Genomic DNA, 17,982 nt, shown 5'->3' on the forward strand with positions numbered 1-17,982 from the left:
ATTTGTAAATGTTTAGCTATGTACTGCATGTATTGTAGTGCAAATTCATAATTAATACATAAGTATATACAAAGCATTATTCAGGGCATAATGGCATTGTCTTTTCCTCTCATGCAGCAGTGACTGATCTTATGACAGTATCCAATAATGTGCCCTTTTGAAATGTTCAAGTCCCATTAGGGAAAGTCTCCATTTTATCACCTACGGGGCCTAATCATAATTCACATTTTACATCTTCCAAGTTCTGCATTGACATTGGATGGTACTCAAATGCCACACATGTGAAATTCAACCAATACTCTTTAAACTCCTCCCCAAAATATGGCAATAGGTGGGAAGTTGAGGGAGCTGGTCGAAAATATACTCCAAAGATCTGTGGATGTCCTTATAACTTTTAAGAGGAAAAAATAAGATTGCTCTAGGTCAGGTTATATGTAGACCAGCACTTAATTACTATGGTGACAGGACACTTAAATTCCAAAATGAGATTTGGAACTACCCTATCTAACAGGAAAGCAGATAACCTAATAAAAAACAAACGCTGAATGTTTCACTACATACTGGTGCTCTGTTTAAAACAAGAATTCTATGGCCATTAACCCCATTTCACTGCATGAAATTGGGGACTGGCTAATTGGATGAAATAACAAACCTTAAGTCAAAAGCTTGTCAAACAACTTCATCTTCCTTCCAGCTCTTCCTGGGTAGGAGCAGGGGGGAAAGCCCCTGCCTCTCTCTGATTCTAGTCAGAAACTGAAATCTCCCAATGTAGGTTGTTAGGACAAGCAGAAGCAGGATGTATAAGTGTAACAAGAGTTGCAGCCCAAAGAAGTTTGGGGAAGAATTTGAACTCCTGGTTACAATCTGACCCACATATCTTGAAGGACACGTCCCATTCCATATGTTGTTTGAAAATGCTGACCTAAACATGGATGCTAGATAACTTTAAAATATTATTACCATTAGCTGGATGCGTTTTCTGCTATGGGGGCTACATGTTGGGTTTCCAATACTTATTCTGTACTCTACTTTTTTTATTTGTATCCAGAAATTTTTTCAGCAAAGCGATTTGTTGGTTTTTAGAAGCTAAAATCACAGTAGAGCAAAAGAATTGCAAGCAGTACAGTCTTTGTCCATTTGCATACTCTCCAAAATATAGGGCTATGCAGTTAGATTAGTGGGTTCCTATCCAGTTTCCTTGCCCATAAAGATCATATTCTTTGTACAGTATATATTCTTTCAAACGAATGGGCAGCGGAAGGAATGTCATGAAGACAGGACAACGCAGACGCAAATGACCCATGCATTTCCGAATCTTCAGACGACAAAGATGTTTCAAAGAACGTGGATTTGCTTTAAAAAAAAAAAAGAGACTGACTGTTACTAATCAAACAAGAAACAGCTTCACTTTTGCATAATAGCCTCAAGCAACATTTGAGAAACTTTGGTCCAGATTTTGATTCCTTAACACTTGTTGTATAGTATGTTAATTCTGAACACACATTAAAATCACGGGTGCTTCCTAGAAGTAAGCAACTACCCAACATGTGTGAGGGTTTCAAGATCTGGCCTTTTGTAAGTGATCACCAAATACATCAGCGTAACATTTGAAAGTGTAATCAACTGAGGCATTAGCCTAGTTTTTGTGAATCTAAGCTTGAAACATAAATTAACTGAAGTTTGAAGAAAAAGTTTGGTAGAGGGTAATTTAGGCCTCAAGCATAAAGGGGTTGTCTGTTGCCTCATTAAGGCACAGAGGTGGGAGAGTAATAAAAAGACTACAATGAGTGGTTAGAGTGTTTTAACTTTTGCACAGCCATCATCCTTGCCCCTTTATTTTTTTTTAACTGCACGTGCAGTTACTAGGAGGGGAAATGATAGAGCCAGACGAACTAACAGCTCTATGTGACTAGAGTAAAATAATCTAATGGGAAAGAAACAGCCAATTTATATACTATATTAAGTGATACTTTATATAAAGACCTGAGTTTATTGCAGCAGTGATAATGTATGGAAAAATTTTTAGTGCTGAGCAACATAAAACGAAGTATAAGTATATATTTCTCTGGACTCAATGTGCATGCATTCAATTAAGTTACAGGAGGTATATGTTACTGCTGCTTTGTAATTAGGGAACTCCCGAATCACCCAACATGATACACATTCTCACAGATTTGACTTAGTAACATTTTTATTGCAAACACTTCCAAGGCCTACTGTATTTGGAAATTTTACTTCAGTCTGAAGTTTAATTGATTTTTGTTATAAGGATGGGCAGGACAAGGCAATGCTGGCTCAGATTCTCCAAGGTAAGTAGGTGCCTAACTTCCATTGAATCAATAAAAGTTAGGCACCTAAATACCTTTGAAGATCTGGTCCAATGATGCCAAGATGATATAGCAAATAAGCAAACCAAAAAGTGGTGGTGTCTAGAGTTCTGAAATATGCAAAATTCTAAACATCTGACACTTACTCAAAATGGAATTGATTTCTGGCCATAGTGTCTGTTCCTTGAGAACTGCTTTCAGCTTACAGCAGATGCTAACATGATCAACATAATCTAGCATCACTCGCACTACTTTCCCAGCTACGTGCTTCAGCCATAACAGCGTTATCACTTCACAGAACTAAGAGAGGGAAAAAAACAGCACATTTAAGAGAACAGCATTCAACGTTTCTGTGACTCATTTCCCCTTTTCAAATGCCTTTGCAGGAATTTGAAATTACCAAAGAAAAGCCGGGGGTGGGGGGAGTGCTATATCACTCAGAGGTTGGACTGGCTGTAATAAGCTTCACATAAGTTTTCAAACAGAATGTGAAAAACAGATGGTTAGTTGCTTTCAGTCTCCCTAGCTTAAAGCCATTGTGAAAGTTACATGGAAGTGAACATTCAACCAGCGGCTTTAAAACGTGCACATCAGTGCATTCATTTGTTACAATACAATAAGGAAAAGGGTTTAGAACCACATATACACTTGTAACTGTGCACCCACACTTGTAGGTGTGACGTTACATTTGTATTATACTGAAAATGTAAAAATGAACTGTGAAGCAAGAAAAAAAAATTTGTTTTAGTCCTTTACAATTCATACAGATTGCCTCAAATGTGTGGTTTTTTAACCTGAATATCAAAAACTGCTAGTACACGGTTTGTTCTCTTTGCTAGAGGCCTTCTTTGGCATGATTGTTGCAAGGCCTGAATTGTATTGTACTGCCATAAAGCAGTTGCCTGTGCTGCAGGTCTTCCTCCATCCTAAATCATAACATGTTTGGCCAGAGGAGGAATTATTGGATGAGTGGCAGCTCAGGCTACAGCTTTGTGGCATTCCATTTCAAATGATATTGTTTTTTGTAAAGTCTTCCAGCAAAGAAAGCCCTAATACTGCTAGTATAAAACAAACTATAAATAAGCAGTAAAGGGCAAAAAGAAAACTTGTACAGGTACTAGACTTTTTCTAGCTGTATGGTCCCTATCTGTATTCCATCCTGGGTGTGCATGCGCTCCATGTGCCTGAAACCAAAAGATTCTTGCCAGAAATGTCTGTTGATCCATTCCTGTATCCCTCTCCTCTTTGTGCTCAGAAATGAGAGCATATGGAGTGGTGCGGACTGACTGCCTCTCCATTTGCCTTTTTACTACAAACGCCCCTAACATAAGGATCTACAGCAGAGGGGAAGGAGGCCAGGTAGTGGAATATACATAAAGACTACACATCTTTAACTCAAAAAACTGTGAGTAAATAACCTCTCTTTTTTCTCCAAGTGCTGACCCCTATATGTATTCCATGTATGTCTATGTGTATACACAGTCCCTATGTGTATTCCACTGTGGGTGACTCACAAGCAGTATTCATTGAGGAGGAGGATGCAAGGACCCTTGCTTACCACCAGTTGGAGGACTGCCCTATTGAAGGATCCATCAGCGGTAGCAGTTTGCATCATGGCATAATGAGCTCCTGAAGGAGTGAACAGCATCTCACAGAATTCCAAGAGAAGGCCTTCTCAAAGTGAAGTTACCAATACAGACTGGACACTAGTTGATTAGGCCATCACACCTTGTCAGGGAGGAATTGCAATTAACTTATAACAAAGCAGTATGCAGGCCAAAATCCATTTGGAAAGTCTCTAAGAAGAGGTTGCTTCCCCTTGAATACATTTCATAAAGGATATAGACAGTGTTTTTCAAAGTTTAGGTCACGACCCAGCATTGTGTTGCCTTGCTCAGGACCCAGCGACCCTAGCAGCTCTGATCAGCACCACCGACGGGGACGTTAAGAGTGCCGCCAGCGGTGCTGCCCAGCTAAGCCAGGCTACTGCCTACAAAAGCAGTCAGCAGCGGGTCTAGCTTCTAGGCAAGGGGGGCCACAGGGCTCCATGTGCTGCCCCCCTTCACCTCTGAGCACCAGCTCTGGACTTCCATTGGCCAGGAACCAATGGTTGGGAGGCGGTGTCTGTGGGTAAGAGCCATATGGAGCCACTTGCATGCCTCTGCCTAAGAGCTGGACCTGTTGCTGGCCGCTTCTGGGGCACAGCGCAGTCCCCAGTGCCAGGACAGATGGGAAACCTGTCTCTGCACCCCAGCTGCACTGCTGAACAGGAGCCGCCAGAGGTAAGTCTGTGCCCCAATCCCCTGCCTCATCCTGAGCCCTCTCCACACCCTGAACCCCCTCTTTCCTGGCCCCACCCCACAGCCATCATCCCTGCGCGCCAACCCTCTGCCCCAACCCTGAACCCCTCCCACACTTCAAACCCCTCATCCCCAGCTCTGTTGGGTCGCAGGCATCAACAATTTTCTTCAACTGGGTCCCCAGAAAAAAAGTTTGAAAACCACTGGCCTAGGTGATCTCCTAAAGGATTTAGTCCTTTGCAGGTAGAATGCCAAAGTTTGATGGACAGCCAGAGAATCAAATTTTCCATCCTCACTGGTGGCATTTGGCTAGGGGATGAAAATGAGCAACTGAGCAATCTGCTTTAGATGAAATGCCGAGATTACTTTGGGGGTGAATTTTGGGCATAATCTCAGGGCAGATCAGCCATAAGGGCCCCCTGTTTACCTTCTTTTCTAGATGAGGCGATGGCAACTAGAAAGGCAACCTTCATTGACAGGTGGACTAAGGAGAATGAAGATAAATGTTCAAAGAGAGCCTTTGTTAATACTGATAGGGTTACACCTAGGACTACCATACTAAGGTAGTTTCATTCTTGGAAGACAGGTTCTGACGATCTTTTAGAACGCCTACAGTAACAAGATGGGTGAAAGGTGCGCTGACATCTGCTAAGGGCACCTGCAGGGAGTGAAGATATAATCCTGAAGTTTTTAAGGAGAGAAGATAGTCCAAAATGGCAGGGATTATCATCTTGATAACTCTCTGGGGTTATCAGGCAGTGTTGGCACCAGATGGAAAATATTTCCCACTTTGCTGCGTAGCACTTCCCTGTGGAATCAGAAGGATGGATTGTACTGCCTCCAAACATGCCTTTTCTAGGTTTGTCATCCATTCACATACCAGGCTATTAGGTGGAGGGATACTGGCTTGGGATGTTTGAGCTTGTCTCTGTCCTGGGTCTACAGGTCCAGGAAGACTTGGATACAGATAGGCATGCTGGCATTTGGAGAATGCTGGCAAGCCAGAATTGTCTTGGCCACTTGGGAGAAAGATTATTACCAAAGCTCCCTCTTACTTAATATTCCTCAGAACTCAAGGTAAGAAGGGAAAGGGTGGGAAGGCATATGTCAGTGGGCCCAAACACTGAACTAGAAATATGTCCCCTCTGGAGCAGTAGGTCAGACATTTCCTGTTTTTCTCAGATGCAAAGAGGTTCCAAGATAAGGAACCCCACTGCTGAAATATGTTCTGTACTACCAACTCATGTAGCTCCCATTCATAATCCCTAGAGATATGCTTGCTGAGACTGTCTGCTAACATGCGGTATACCCCTGGGAGGTGCATTGCTGAGAGGGTGATCTCGTGGCAGATACACCTGTTCTACAGATTGACTGTTTCTATGCAAAGAGCAGTGAACCTTGCTCCCCCTTGTCAATGTAGTACTCTGTTGTCAGGTGTGACTTGGATATGCAAAGTCTGAATGAAGGGTAGGAAATAGTGGCAGCCCTCATGAACTGACTGTAGACATGAGGTAGGTATGCTTTAGCACTGATAAAAGTCCAGGGTGGGCCCAATAAAGTCTATAGTCTGTGAGGTGGGAATTAAAATGGATGTTTCTATTTTTACTTGAAGCCCCAATTAGTGTAGGAGACTGAGGAGAGAAATGGTTGCCATCTGTACCACTTGATGAGAGTGACCAATCATTGACGTAGGGGAACGCTGATGAGTCCTGGTGGCAGAGGTGGGCTGCCATTACCAATAGTGTTGAGAGGCCAAAGCGGAGCAGCGCTCTGTAGGGGTAGTGGTCCAGGCCCATGGTGAATCTCAGGATCTCCTGTGCACAGAGCGATGTCTATGTATAAATAAGCATCTTTTGAATCAAGATGTGTGAATTAAATCAAGCCAATTACCCTTGTTTGGTGAAGGAACTATGGAGGCAGCATAAATATCCATCCTGAACCTCCCGCGACAGATGAAAATGTTCAGCTGCTTGATACCCAGAATAGGTCTCGAGCCTCCTCTCTTCTTGGGAATGATTTTGAACAAAATTCTTTCCCCCTGTGCTGGAGAGGAACTGGTTCTATGGGCCTTATTATGTTCCAGTTTGCAGATCATACTGGTGAGTGACTCTGTTTCATGCATGCCCTGGACCAATGGTGTAGGGATCTCCCTTGTCAGAATCAGTTCCAAAAGAATCAGGGATTCTGGGTCCATCATGTAGATATACTGCCCCTGAGCACATTGCTATCTATCCCCTGACGCAAGAGAGTGGACGGGACTTCTTTCTTTCCATGGCACCAGTGGTATCAGTCTCATTGCAGTCTTTGGTTCTGGCAACTCCTTTTCACAGTGCATCAGTAGCGTCAGTGTACGAGGCATCTACTGTTTTTCCCTAGTCAGTGCCAGGGATGGTCCTGCTTCTACAGTTAGCATCTATTTCGGGGTGGTTTTGCCCTTCAGAGCCAGGAGAATGGTAATGTTCTTCTTGTGAGCTCCTCAGATTTCCATGCTGAGGCACAGAATCTCACCCAACTTGGAAGGTATCAGAGAAGAGGCCTTCACATTACTCAGCAAGAGTTTACTACCCTCTTCATGTCCCTCTTTGGAAGAGTCCTTCAATTTACTCTTATCAGTCCTAAAGCCAGAGACCACCATACTTGGAAGGCACTTCTTAGTTCCTCTGCCCAACGTACAGGGGGGTCTGATAGGCCAGGATCAGGCTGGGGCCTCATAGCATAATCCATAAGGAATCTTCAAAGTCTGTACTCATGTGCTTGACAGGTTTGGCTATGAAAGGATTAGCAAACACTGTACTTCAAAGGGATGTGGGCTTCCCTGAGGCAGTAGAGACAGTTGGGGTGGTCATCAGTGACTGGAAAGGCCTGAGGACAAGATGCACAGTTTTTGAATCTTGGGATCCTGAGCATACTATGGAGGAAGGAGTGATTTGAATAGGGAGAGGACCCCCTAAACCGGTAAGGGCTTGTCTACACAGAGACACTCAGGAAAGATCATCTGAATTAACTAAAAGTATGAATTACAGCTGGACTAAATTGCATTAAACCCCTATATAGACACTCCCATTGAGAATTCAAGTGGCCTTAATTCGTTTTAGCTTAATTTACTTCCAAAGTGAATTTGGGACTTGTTTACATGAACAATTTGTTCATAACAAATGAGGGTTTGAATCTATCCTGCATTAGTTTGCTGCAGACTAAGAGTATGTCTTCACTACCAACGTTAAAGCGCTGCCACAGCAGTGCTTTAATGTGGCTGTTTAGTTGCTCTCCCAGTGCTGTAAAAAAAACCCACCCACACAAGGGGAGTAGCTACCAGTGCTGGGAACGCGACTCCCAGCACTGGTGCACTTTCTACTCTGCCACTTAACAGTATTCAAACTAGCATTGTTCAGGGGTGTGTTTTTTCACACCCTTGAGCGAGAAAGTTTCAGCGCTGTAAAATGGCAGTGTAGGCAAGGCCTAACTGTTCATGTGGATCTTGCTGATGTGCATTAACAGTCTGCCAGTTCACTTTAATCTAGGCCTCTTTGAAATGGACTAGATTAAAGCAAGCTAGCAAACTGTTAATGAGCATCAGCAGAATCTACACGGACAGTTAGTCTGCAGCAGGCTAATATGGGGTAGAGCAGGGGTAGGCAACCTATGGCACGGGTGCCGAAGGCAGCACGTGAGCTGGTTTTCAGTGGCACTCACAGTGCCTGGATCCTGGCCACCAGTCCAGGGGACTCTGCATTTTAATTTAATTTTAAATGAAGCTTCTTAAACATTTTAAAAGCCTTATTTACTTTAAATACAACAATAGTTTAGTTATATATTATAGACTTATAGAAAGAGACCTTCTAAAAACATTAAAATGTATTACTGGTACGCGAAACCTTAAAACAGAGTGAATAAATGAAGATTCGGCACACCACTTCTGAAAGGTTGCTGACCCCTGGGGTAGAGTCACACCTCAGGTTTGCCACAAACTAAATGTTCATTGTAGAAAAACCCAAAGCTAAAATGAAATAAGACCACTTCCTAATTCTGAGTGAGAATCTCCACACACGGATTTAGTGCAGTTTCATTAACCCACTTTTAATTCATACCTTTAATTCATTCAGATTAACTTTTGAAGTGTCCTTGTGGTAGACAAGTCCTAAAACTACACTAAGTATAAAAACTAATACCTATTTGCAGATCATTACAACTAGAAGCAGAAGAGCGCTAACTAATGCTACAGCTAGCAAGAGTTCTGCCTCAGGCCATGGGCTGCAGGAATCATCTGGAAAGGCAGTCCATCCGCACCATCCCCTTATGCCCTTCGTTTGGAGCATGAGAAGAAGGGTGCAGACAGACAACACTGCTAGCAAGAATCTTCTGGCCTCAGGCACCTGGAGCGTGTGGACAGCCCCAGTGGAATATACACAGAGCCCATCACTCAAAGAAGAATATATTTTCTTTGTAATTCATGTTTAAAATAGACTTTTCTGCATACATTTGTTTTTAATCTGCATATTGGATCATCAGGTGTGAACTATATTTTTGTCTGCTCTATACTGTCAGTTCCTGGATAAAAGTTGTTTTTATGGTAGCCAGACCGGCATTCACTTATACAGTTCACATAATTCACATTGTCTGGACTTTGATCCTTTGAAACTATTTTATTGTAATAATTTGTTATCATAAACAAGGTTTCACATTCAAATTTACCACCACAACTTGTCTTCAGAACTCTGTCTACTACTTCCTTTATATATAAAGTCTGTATAGTACTTTAATCCCAAACATGCTATATTAGCAAACTATATTTCATTACAATACATCAGTAACAAGTACATTTATTTAATTTCTAGAAGAATAGTGGCAGCAAAACAGTGACATAAAATTCCTAGTTAAGTACTTACCATGTTGTCTTTGATAACAGAAGGAGTCCATCCTTCAAAGGCATAGGGGGAACGAATGTTGTCTCCATGAAGACAATCAAAGCAGCGGTACACATCGTATCCATAATTCAGTAACATTCTTAACATGATTTCATCTGTTAGAGAATACTGCAGAGCTGAGGGAAAATGCGTCGTATTCACTCTGCAGAAGTAATTTACATTGGCCCCATGCTGAAGCAGTAGATTGATTAGCTCATAGTTGCCCATTCTCAAGGCTAGCTGGAGGCACTTAATGGGGTCTTGATTTGGCAGGGCTCCAGCATCCAGAAGCAGCTGAGTTGAGCAAATATCCCCATTTGAGACAGCAAAATATAAAGCTGATTTCCTCCGATCATCGTAGCCTTTGCAAACCCTCTCATGCAACATGAAATTGGCATCAAACCCAGATTTGAGGAGAAACTCAAGGCACTGAGGATGTGCTCCTGCTGCTGCTGAGTGAACTGGACTTATCCCACTCTCCTTAATAGCAGCATAATCAGTAACTGAAACTAGCTGCTTTAAAGCTCTGGAGAAAGAAAAAAGAAGGAATATAGATCTATATATTCTCTAGTACCAACCTTTGAACTTCTCTGTGCTGCAGTCTTTGGTACATGCATCTTAGCTGGGTTACAGAATTGTGTTCTGCTTTGCTTACAGTGTTGTTCATTTACTAACGAATGAGTACCCTGGCGTACTACACAACTGCACTGGCCTTAACCTCTGACAATTACATGATAACCTGCTATTAAGCCTACAGCTTTCCAAACTACTGGACTAAGCATCAGATATTATGTCTTTCCCTTTTGTCTTTCGGGAACATTCCATTTCCCATTTTTTAGCTAATAACATCATGACCTCTTAGAGAAGAAATTCCCCATCCCATCAGTTTGGAGAATTCTGTAGAGAGCACTCACTCTTCTGTAACCTACAGAAAGTAGGAGAGCCCCTGTTTTGTTGACCACAATGCAGTGTTACTAGTAGCTAAAAGCTGTGGCCTGGGACCTAAGACATCAAGTTCTATTCCTGACTTGGGCACTGAATAGTTGTATGACTGTAAGAACCCAACACTTCCAGTGCTTCTGTTTCCCAATCTGTAAAATGAAGGCGATCCTTATTCCACAGGTATGTGTGACAGTTTAATGTGTTTAAAGCACCGAGTGCAATTGTTTTTAAAACTGGTCCTGCTCTCTGTGGGTATATCAGGAGAGGATGTGGAACAGCTCTGGCCTAACTCACCTGACCATCCAGTTAGATCTCAATAGGAGCAGGGACAGAGTAGCAGATCTCACACTTTGACAAGATGTAAGATTCCCCAAGGCAGTAGAGGTAACTCGCCTGCAGATTGTTAACTGGGAAGACAGGAGGCCAGAGACGGCAAGGCTTGAAGCCTGAGACCTTGGGCATAAGTGCCCCGAACACTGGAGGAATAAAAATGGTAGGGGTGGGAACCTGATCTCTACTAACTAACCATAACTTAAGAATCTACTAACTAACCAGTAAAACCCAATACAACTATTTACAGAGAATGGATTGATGAAGCTAGAAGGCTGTGGACATAAGAGGGCTCCGCTCCAGAGTGTGAGCAGTAGGAAAGGAACTGGAGTGGTGGTTGTTTCTGTGTCACTCCTTATGCCCTCAGTTCACAGCACAAGGTGGCTCAGGTGCGGACCAAATGGACACCGAGATTGAAGAATTTCCAGTCGTTCTGCACAGAGCACATGTGCACCCACAGTGACTATGCATAGGGACCAGCAGTCAAAGAACAATACATTTTTTTATGAAGGAAGCAGGAGGAGAGGTAAGGGGTTAAATGTTTCCCCCAAAACAAAGCGAGTGGAGAGCTTGTCTGGGCTGTCCTGACACATTCAGGCACTGAAGACTCATGCTTATAAGACAAAGGGAGACCCCCCACCCACCCAAACACACAAACAAAAGCAGTGTATTTAACTGCAGTGTATTTAAATGTATGTATTTTGCAGAACCTATTCGTCATTACTCATTCTTATTTTTCAAATATTTATTTCATTTCAACTCACAGAAAGTGTCCTCTGTATGCAGCTCTGTGGATAGGCAGGTGACCTGTGTGTTTTGGCACATTGGCATCAGCTCCATATTCTAGTAAAAGAGAGAGTGAATCTGGATTTCCTCCTCCAACAGCTTCAAATAATATGGAAGCACAATCAGCTGCTTGCGAAAGGACATCAGCACCTATGGAAAGAAGGAACAAGGGTTTTCATAGCAGCTTCTGTAAATATCCAGTAACAATTAGTGTCTCTAACTCCCCAATTGGCTCAGAACTGTGATTTCTACTCTTCATGAAACATAAATGTTAGAGCAATAGCCAGTGTTTTCGCTCACTATAAATCCTTTGAGGTAGCATCCTTGACTTCCTACGTGTTTGTACATTGCCTAGTGCAGTAAGGCCCCAATCTCTTTGGGGATTATTGTAATATAAATCTTCATAATAAGGAAACACCATAATTAGAAGATTGCATTGCATGTTATTCTGTTGCATGAGTAGTTGTTTTCTGGACTAAATACACTGCAATTAATTCAGCAGAGAACAAATATATGTAAGGGTAAATTTAAACTGTACAAAGTAATAGAACAGAGACCTGAAAAGGAGTGAGATACATTTCATTACAACAGAAAGACATGGAGGTTATAAACTGAAAAAGGCTCACTTACCAAATATTATTTTTTGAATATATTGCCTCTGCCAGGGGCTGAGGAACTTGAGGGAGGGAGGATTGCCACTGCAATGGAAATATTGGGGAGGGAGACTTAGGGTATGCTTCCACTCGCCCTCCCCCACTGTGTCTTGTAAAGGTGAGAGTGGGACCTGGCTCGCATAGGGATCGGAGGCAGTGGGAAGACCAAGATCCAGAGGAAAAGCTGGAGTGACTGTTGCAGTGCAGGAGATCAGGCCTGCTGCTGGGGAGCCAGCAGGAACAGCTCTTCTCTCCTCACCTTCCAGCCACTGCAGGTCCCAGCAGAGGCACCCGGCCCAGGGCCACATGTGCCAGGGTGGGCTGGGAGACAGGGCACCAGCGCATAGGCCGGGACAGAGAGGGTGTTCAGTGCACAGGGCATCAGGAACTGCAAAGATGTCTTTCACAGTTTGGAACTGATCCCTCACCCCTCCACCCTCATCACTGAGTCTCAGTAGGTACCCTTGCTCCCCCTCATTCACAGAGAGCTTCTGCTGGCCTCTTCCCCCTACAACTCCCTGCCTCTGCAGATCCACACTGTGATCATGTATGCCCTGTCACATGCTGATGGAATCCATTTCAAGGCAATTTGAGTGTGGGGGACTGCATGCATCCCCCTTTATTACAGAACGAAGGGGGATAAAATCCTCCACTCCAAAGTGTCTCACTCCCTTCCAGAGATGGCTTGTCTATATGAGTAAATACTATTTTATTTAAGCATGATTGGAAATGCTTTCATTAGCTGATACAAAGCTGACCACAACTTTGTGGTCGGTGTATACCAGGAAATGGTGAACGGCGGCCAGTGGCAGCTGCGATTGGCCGAACCTGCAGATGCTGCAGGTAAACAAACTGTCCCAGCCCATCAGCGGATTTTCCTGATGGGCCACGTGCCAAAGATTGCCGATCCCTGGTATATACAAACACAAGTCATATGTCAGTCAGTAATGGTTCAACCTCTGTAGTAGTGGTTCAGTGTAAATACTACAACATATAACATATTCTCAAGTAGACAAAGCCAGAGACAGGCTTTTACAGTGTAGATCTGCAGAAACAACATTATGAAGGAGAAACAAAAGTTACTATCTTAACAACAAAATCTTGGTGTTTAAAGTGACAAGGTGGGTGAAATAATATCTTTTATTGGACCAATTTCTGTTGGTGAGCGAGATAAGCTGTTGAGCCTACACAGAACTCTTCTTCAGGTCTGGGAAAGGTAATCAGAGTGCTACAGCTAAATACAAGATGGAACAGATTGTTTAGTATAAATATTGCCAGGGACCATTCAAAGTGAAGTGGTCATTAACATGGCATTTACTTTTTTTTTCATGGCAAAGTTAATGGCAATCAAGAGGAAAAGGAAATGCAATTATCTTCTCTTCACCCATCTTCAATTTAATAGTGTCTAGGCCACAGTACAGGATGAAGTGTTAGCTGAAGACTGAAAACTCATAATGAACATGCTCTCTGTAACAGTAAACAAAGGCCTGGTAGATTTAGCCTACAGTTCTCTTTGGGAAGGGATATATTTAAAAAATTCCATTGTGCTGTGTTTATGCATTTATGTTGCTTGGTCACAAAACTCCTTTAGTTGGAGGTATCCCTTTAGTAACAAATGTTATCTGTGCTATGTGTAAAAGGCATGTCATATGAGGATTAGTTTAATAATATTCTAACCACAAATCTTTTGAAAGACTTTAAATGATTTGAAAAGATAATGTAATATGGACATCTTAGAAAAATATTGAAATTTAGTAGATTATGTAATGATACCAACAATTCTTAACTGCTGTGCTTGTCCTGTATTTTGTAAGAGTTAAGTTCTTCAGGTGATTAAAGATGTACTGTAGTGAGCAAACAAAAACAGGATACCGTGCAGAAAAAGTCATTCCTATGTGCTAACGTGAATATACAAAGTGACTGGTGTAATTCACTCTAAAACACTCTACATAAAACTATCAATTTATATACTAGGTTGTATATATTAATACCTGTCCACTATGTTAGTAGTAAGAGTGTCACAAGGTTTCCATTTCCATTCAAAACCTTATTTTGGTATGGTAATATTGTACTAACAGGGGAGCTAGCAGTTCTACTTTGCCACCACACAGACAATTATTCATGCCCTCAATGGGAGGGGGATTAATTTACTCACATTTTGAAATCATGAATTTTCTGCTAACACACATGGCTATGCAATTTCAACCCCTTGTCTAGTCTAAAGAATAAGAACTCTGTAGGATCTTTCTGACAATCACCAGTTATTAAATCAACATAAACTATTAAAAAATTGTATATAAATTCTCACCTTTTCGCAGTAAAATTTCCATAATTTCTGTATGCCCAATCTGTGCAGCCAGCGCTAGGGGAGTGAGCCCATATGCACTGCGGGGATCAGGATCTGCTCCAGAGCAAAGCAGAAGGTTCACGATATCTTTCCTGCCTAGTCTGGCTGCTTCATGTAAAGCTGTCCTCTTACTGACACCCTGCAAGTTTACATTTGCTCCAAACCTTATCAGCAGGGAGGCAATTTCATATAAATCGTGTTTAATTGCTGTAAGATAATAGGTGAAACATCAGCTATTTAAAACATTATTATACACTATTGTTTCTGCTGTGCAACTGCCCAGGAGAGCCTCTACTCTGCTTTCAGCTGTTCTATTTATACTCAGAGATATCTAAGAAAGAGAATTAATAGATGGGGAATATTTCTCTCTGTGATCTTCTATACCATTAAAACTCAGAGCAATGTTATATAGAAGAGAGAGATTAGTGCCCCACAGGTGCCTGCAGCACTTTTACCAAATGAGGCAGTATCTGATATGTTACAGTCTCCAAATACTACAGGTTAAACAGCAGAGAACATGTAACACAGGTGGCTGCATTAGAGAGGTGTACACCTTCTCAGCCAAGCATGCAACTGACTTTCTAGTGTAGTTGGCTTTGAAAGCAAGTTCCCTGTCTATATGGCTTTTCTCGTTTCTTGGCCCTTGTGCAGGAAAATCACCACTCCAACAATGTGAATTTCTGAGCACACTTAAGAAATTCATAGCACCCTTCTAAGGTTAAGACAGCAGGGCATAGGTGCTGGCAGTAGGGGTGCTGGGGTGCGGCACCCCCTGACTTGAAGTAGTTTCCATCTTATACAGGCTTTACAGTTTGGTTCAATGGCTCTTGGGATCACCACTATACAAACTGTTCCAGCACTCCTGCAGCAGGGTCCTTGCTTGTTTGTGGTAGCTAGGATCGAGTCAGAAGAAGGCAACATGAATCCTTTTCGAGGGGAGGACCTGTCTTGTTCCACCTAGATCGCTGAACTCTTGCCATGTAGAGTGCCTCGAGAAGAGGAAGGTCATCTAAACCTCCTTGCTTTTGAGGGAGTCTTTGAGAAAGAAATTCTCAACTTTTTGTTTTCCCTTTTTAAAATTTTACCTCTATCAACCCTTTATGGGAGGTAAGAAGCAGTTGCAGGGTCTGCTTTGCATGTGAGAGCTTGGCAGCCTGGGCAATCCCCGGCACTGGAGATCCTGCAGAAGTTAGCTTTGTTGTGATTCTGCAAGGGACAGCTCATTGCACATTGGAGCAAGAGTCCACAACATCCCATATGCTGGTGTGGACCTAGAAATTCCCATAGGACTTTGTAGCCTACTCCATTTTTTAAACTTTTTACTTAGATGGCAAAGATATTGACTCTCCACCAACTGGAGACTGAAATAACTTGGGAAGTATCTTCTAATAGATACTTCCTCTCTTCTGGCATCAGGGCTATTTGGTGATGTCAGGTGATTTTCTGCAAATCAGGGACTTCTTGGCTACTAGAGCTCAGTTATTTCAGTCTCCAGTTGGTGGGGAGTCAATATCTTTGCCAGCTAAGTTAAAAGTATCATTGTTCATCATTAGCAGAAGTGAGGTGGTTAATCTCCAAAGTTATGAGATACTTTCAGACCTCCAAAGGGGTAAAAATCTTTCAAAAACAGACTCTCTCACAATACGCTGGTGCTTCATTTTCCAATCCTGGCCAGCCCCAGGAAGTACAAAAGCAAGCACAAACGAGGGATTCTGAAAAAAGTTAACTAAACTTTCTTTGAACTTGGGGAAAAAAAGGCATGGTTCAAGTTTTGAGGGAAAGATTGTGCAGATTCTTATTTTATCTGAACTGATTCACCATCCATAATATGGCATTTAGTTATGGCTCATCTACACTACAATCATACCTGTCTGAGGAAATTTGTTTAATAATATAGGCAGGTCCTCAACTGGATTAATGGTCTTTTGTGGGTGTTAGTCCTTAGAATGGATTGGGATTTAGTAAAAGCATTGATACCAACTGGAAAGAAAAGTAAATGACAAAGTGTTCCTCTGTCTTTCTCATGGCCAATGGAAATATATAAAATTCTGGAAACTGAAAGTTTTACATACTTTACAGTCAAGATACAAAACAAATTTTTCATGCAATGAAAGACATGAATAGAATTTCCCCCCACCTTAAAAATTATTTGATTTACCTATAACTAAAGAAGAATCTCCTTCTTCATTCTTAACATTAGGATTGCAGCCATTGAGTAGGAGAAAGTGAACATTGTCTAAGAGACATTTGTCTACTGCTACAAAGAGAGGAGTTTCCCCTTTCAGACTGGTCTGCTCCCACACAATGGGGTCTGAAGCTGAAAGATACCCAGGAGAACAGCACACATTGAGAATGGAACTAATCAACAAAACTGACATAGTAAAACTTTCAAACGAGGAGCACAGAATGCTCTTTACCCTTCAGAGTTATTTCTAGGATGTTCTTGTTTAATTGTGCTGCAGCTTCATGCAAAGGAAGCCAGCCTCGCTGGTCAGCTTCCTTAAAAGCTGAACAGTGCCTCATCAACTTCAGCAAGACTGCTTCTTGGCCTGCAGAATCAGAATCATATCACGCTACTTAGCATAAAACAGAAATTTCAAGACAATTGAAATCTTGACTCCACTTACATCAAGGAATATTTTGAATATCACCAACCCCATTACTACAGCCAGAACTGGCAACTTTGGTTCTCAAAACAATTTTTTACCAAAGTTTGATTTAAATGACTGTAGAGCTAATGATAGTCATTTATTGGGCTCATTTTCTCTCGAGGAATCCTCCAAAAGCATTTCAGAAGCTGCATATATCAGCTCATTATATGCTCATAATCCATGCTTAATTAGGCTGCCTATGCTACAATAATACAAGCAGTAAATAAATAGTATAAAAATACAAATAATAAATAAATAGTATAAATATTTGAAATTCAGCTGCCTCTGATATAGAACATGACAGCTACTGAACAGCTCAAAGGAACTCTATGCAAGAGTTTGCAACATGAAGTTAATACTCGTCCAACTGAAACTATATACGAATTTTCAGCTATGCAGAATAAAATTAAGCTAGAATTTGAGTAACATACAAAAGCTACTTTTACTATCTCTACTCTTGCTAAAAATGCCACAGAATCTTTTACTGATCATAAGTGGTCTGGTCTTCAATTTTGCATCTCATCTGAAAGATGGAATCTCCAGTAACACAGTGTCCAAAAAAACATCATTCTGGGCGTTCAGTTCTTAGAAAGTGAGGCTACGTCTACACTACAGGATTAATTCGGATTTGCTTAAACCGATTTTATAAAACAGATATTATAAAATCGGTTTAGCGCGTCCACACTAGGATCATTAAATCGATTGTGTGCGTCCATGGTCCAAAGCTACCGTCGATTTCAGG

At 41.8% G+C, this 17,982-nt stretch overlaps 1 protein-coding gene across 1 annotated transcript in view; it reads right to left on the reverse strand.

Annotated features, from left to right (window-relative positions):
• Nucleotides 1–17,982, reverse strand: part of ASB14 (ankyrin repeat and SOCS box containing 14) — a 27,977-nt gene continuing 9,995 nt past the window's right edge. The window contains exons 4-10 of the mRNA XM_032798838.2: nucleotides 17,007–17,138; nucleotides 16,748–16,906; nucleotides 14,551–14,796; nucleotides 11,568–11,739; nucleotides 9,514–10,057; nucleotides 2,474–2,627; nucleotides 1–1,353 (exon numbers count right to left, since the gene is read on the reverse strand). Of these exons, the coding sequence (XP_032654729.1) occupies nucleotides 1,175–1,353; nucleotides 2,474–2,627; nucleotides 9,514–10,057; nucleotides 11,568–11,739; nucleotides 14,551–14,796; nucleotides 16,748–16,906; nucleotides 17,007–17,138 (1,586 nt within the window). The 3' untranslated portion in view covers nucleotides 1–1,174. The remainder of the gene's footprint in view (nucleotides 1,354–2,473; nucleotides 2,628–9,513; nucleotides 10,058–11,567; nucleotides 11,740–14,550; nucleotides 14,797–16,747; nucleotides 16,907–17,006; nucleotides 17,139–17,982) is intronic.

Source organism: Chelonoidis abingdonii, chromosome 17, assembly GCF_003597395.2.
Source record: "Chelonoidis abingdonii isolate Lonesome George chromosome 17, CheloAbing_2.0, whole genome shotgun sequence".
NCBI lineage: Eukaryota > Metazoa > Chordata > Testudines > Testudinidae > Chelonoidis > Chelonoidis abingdonii.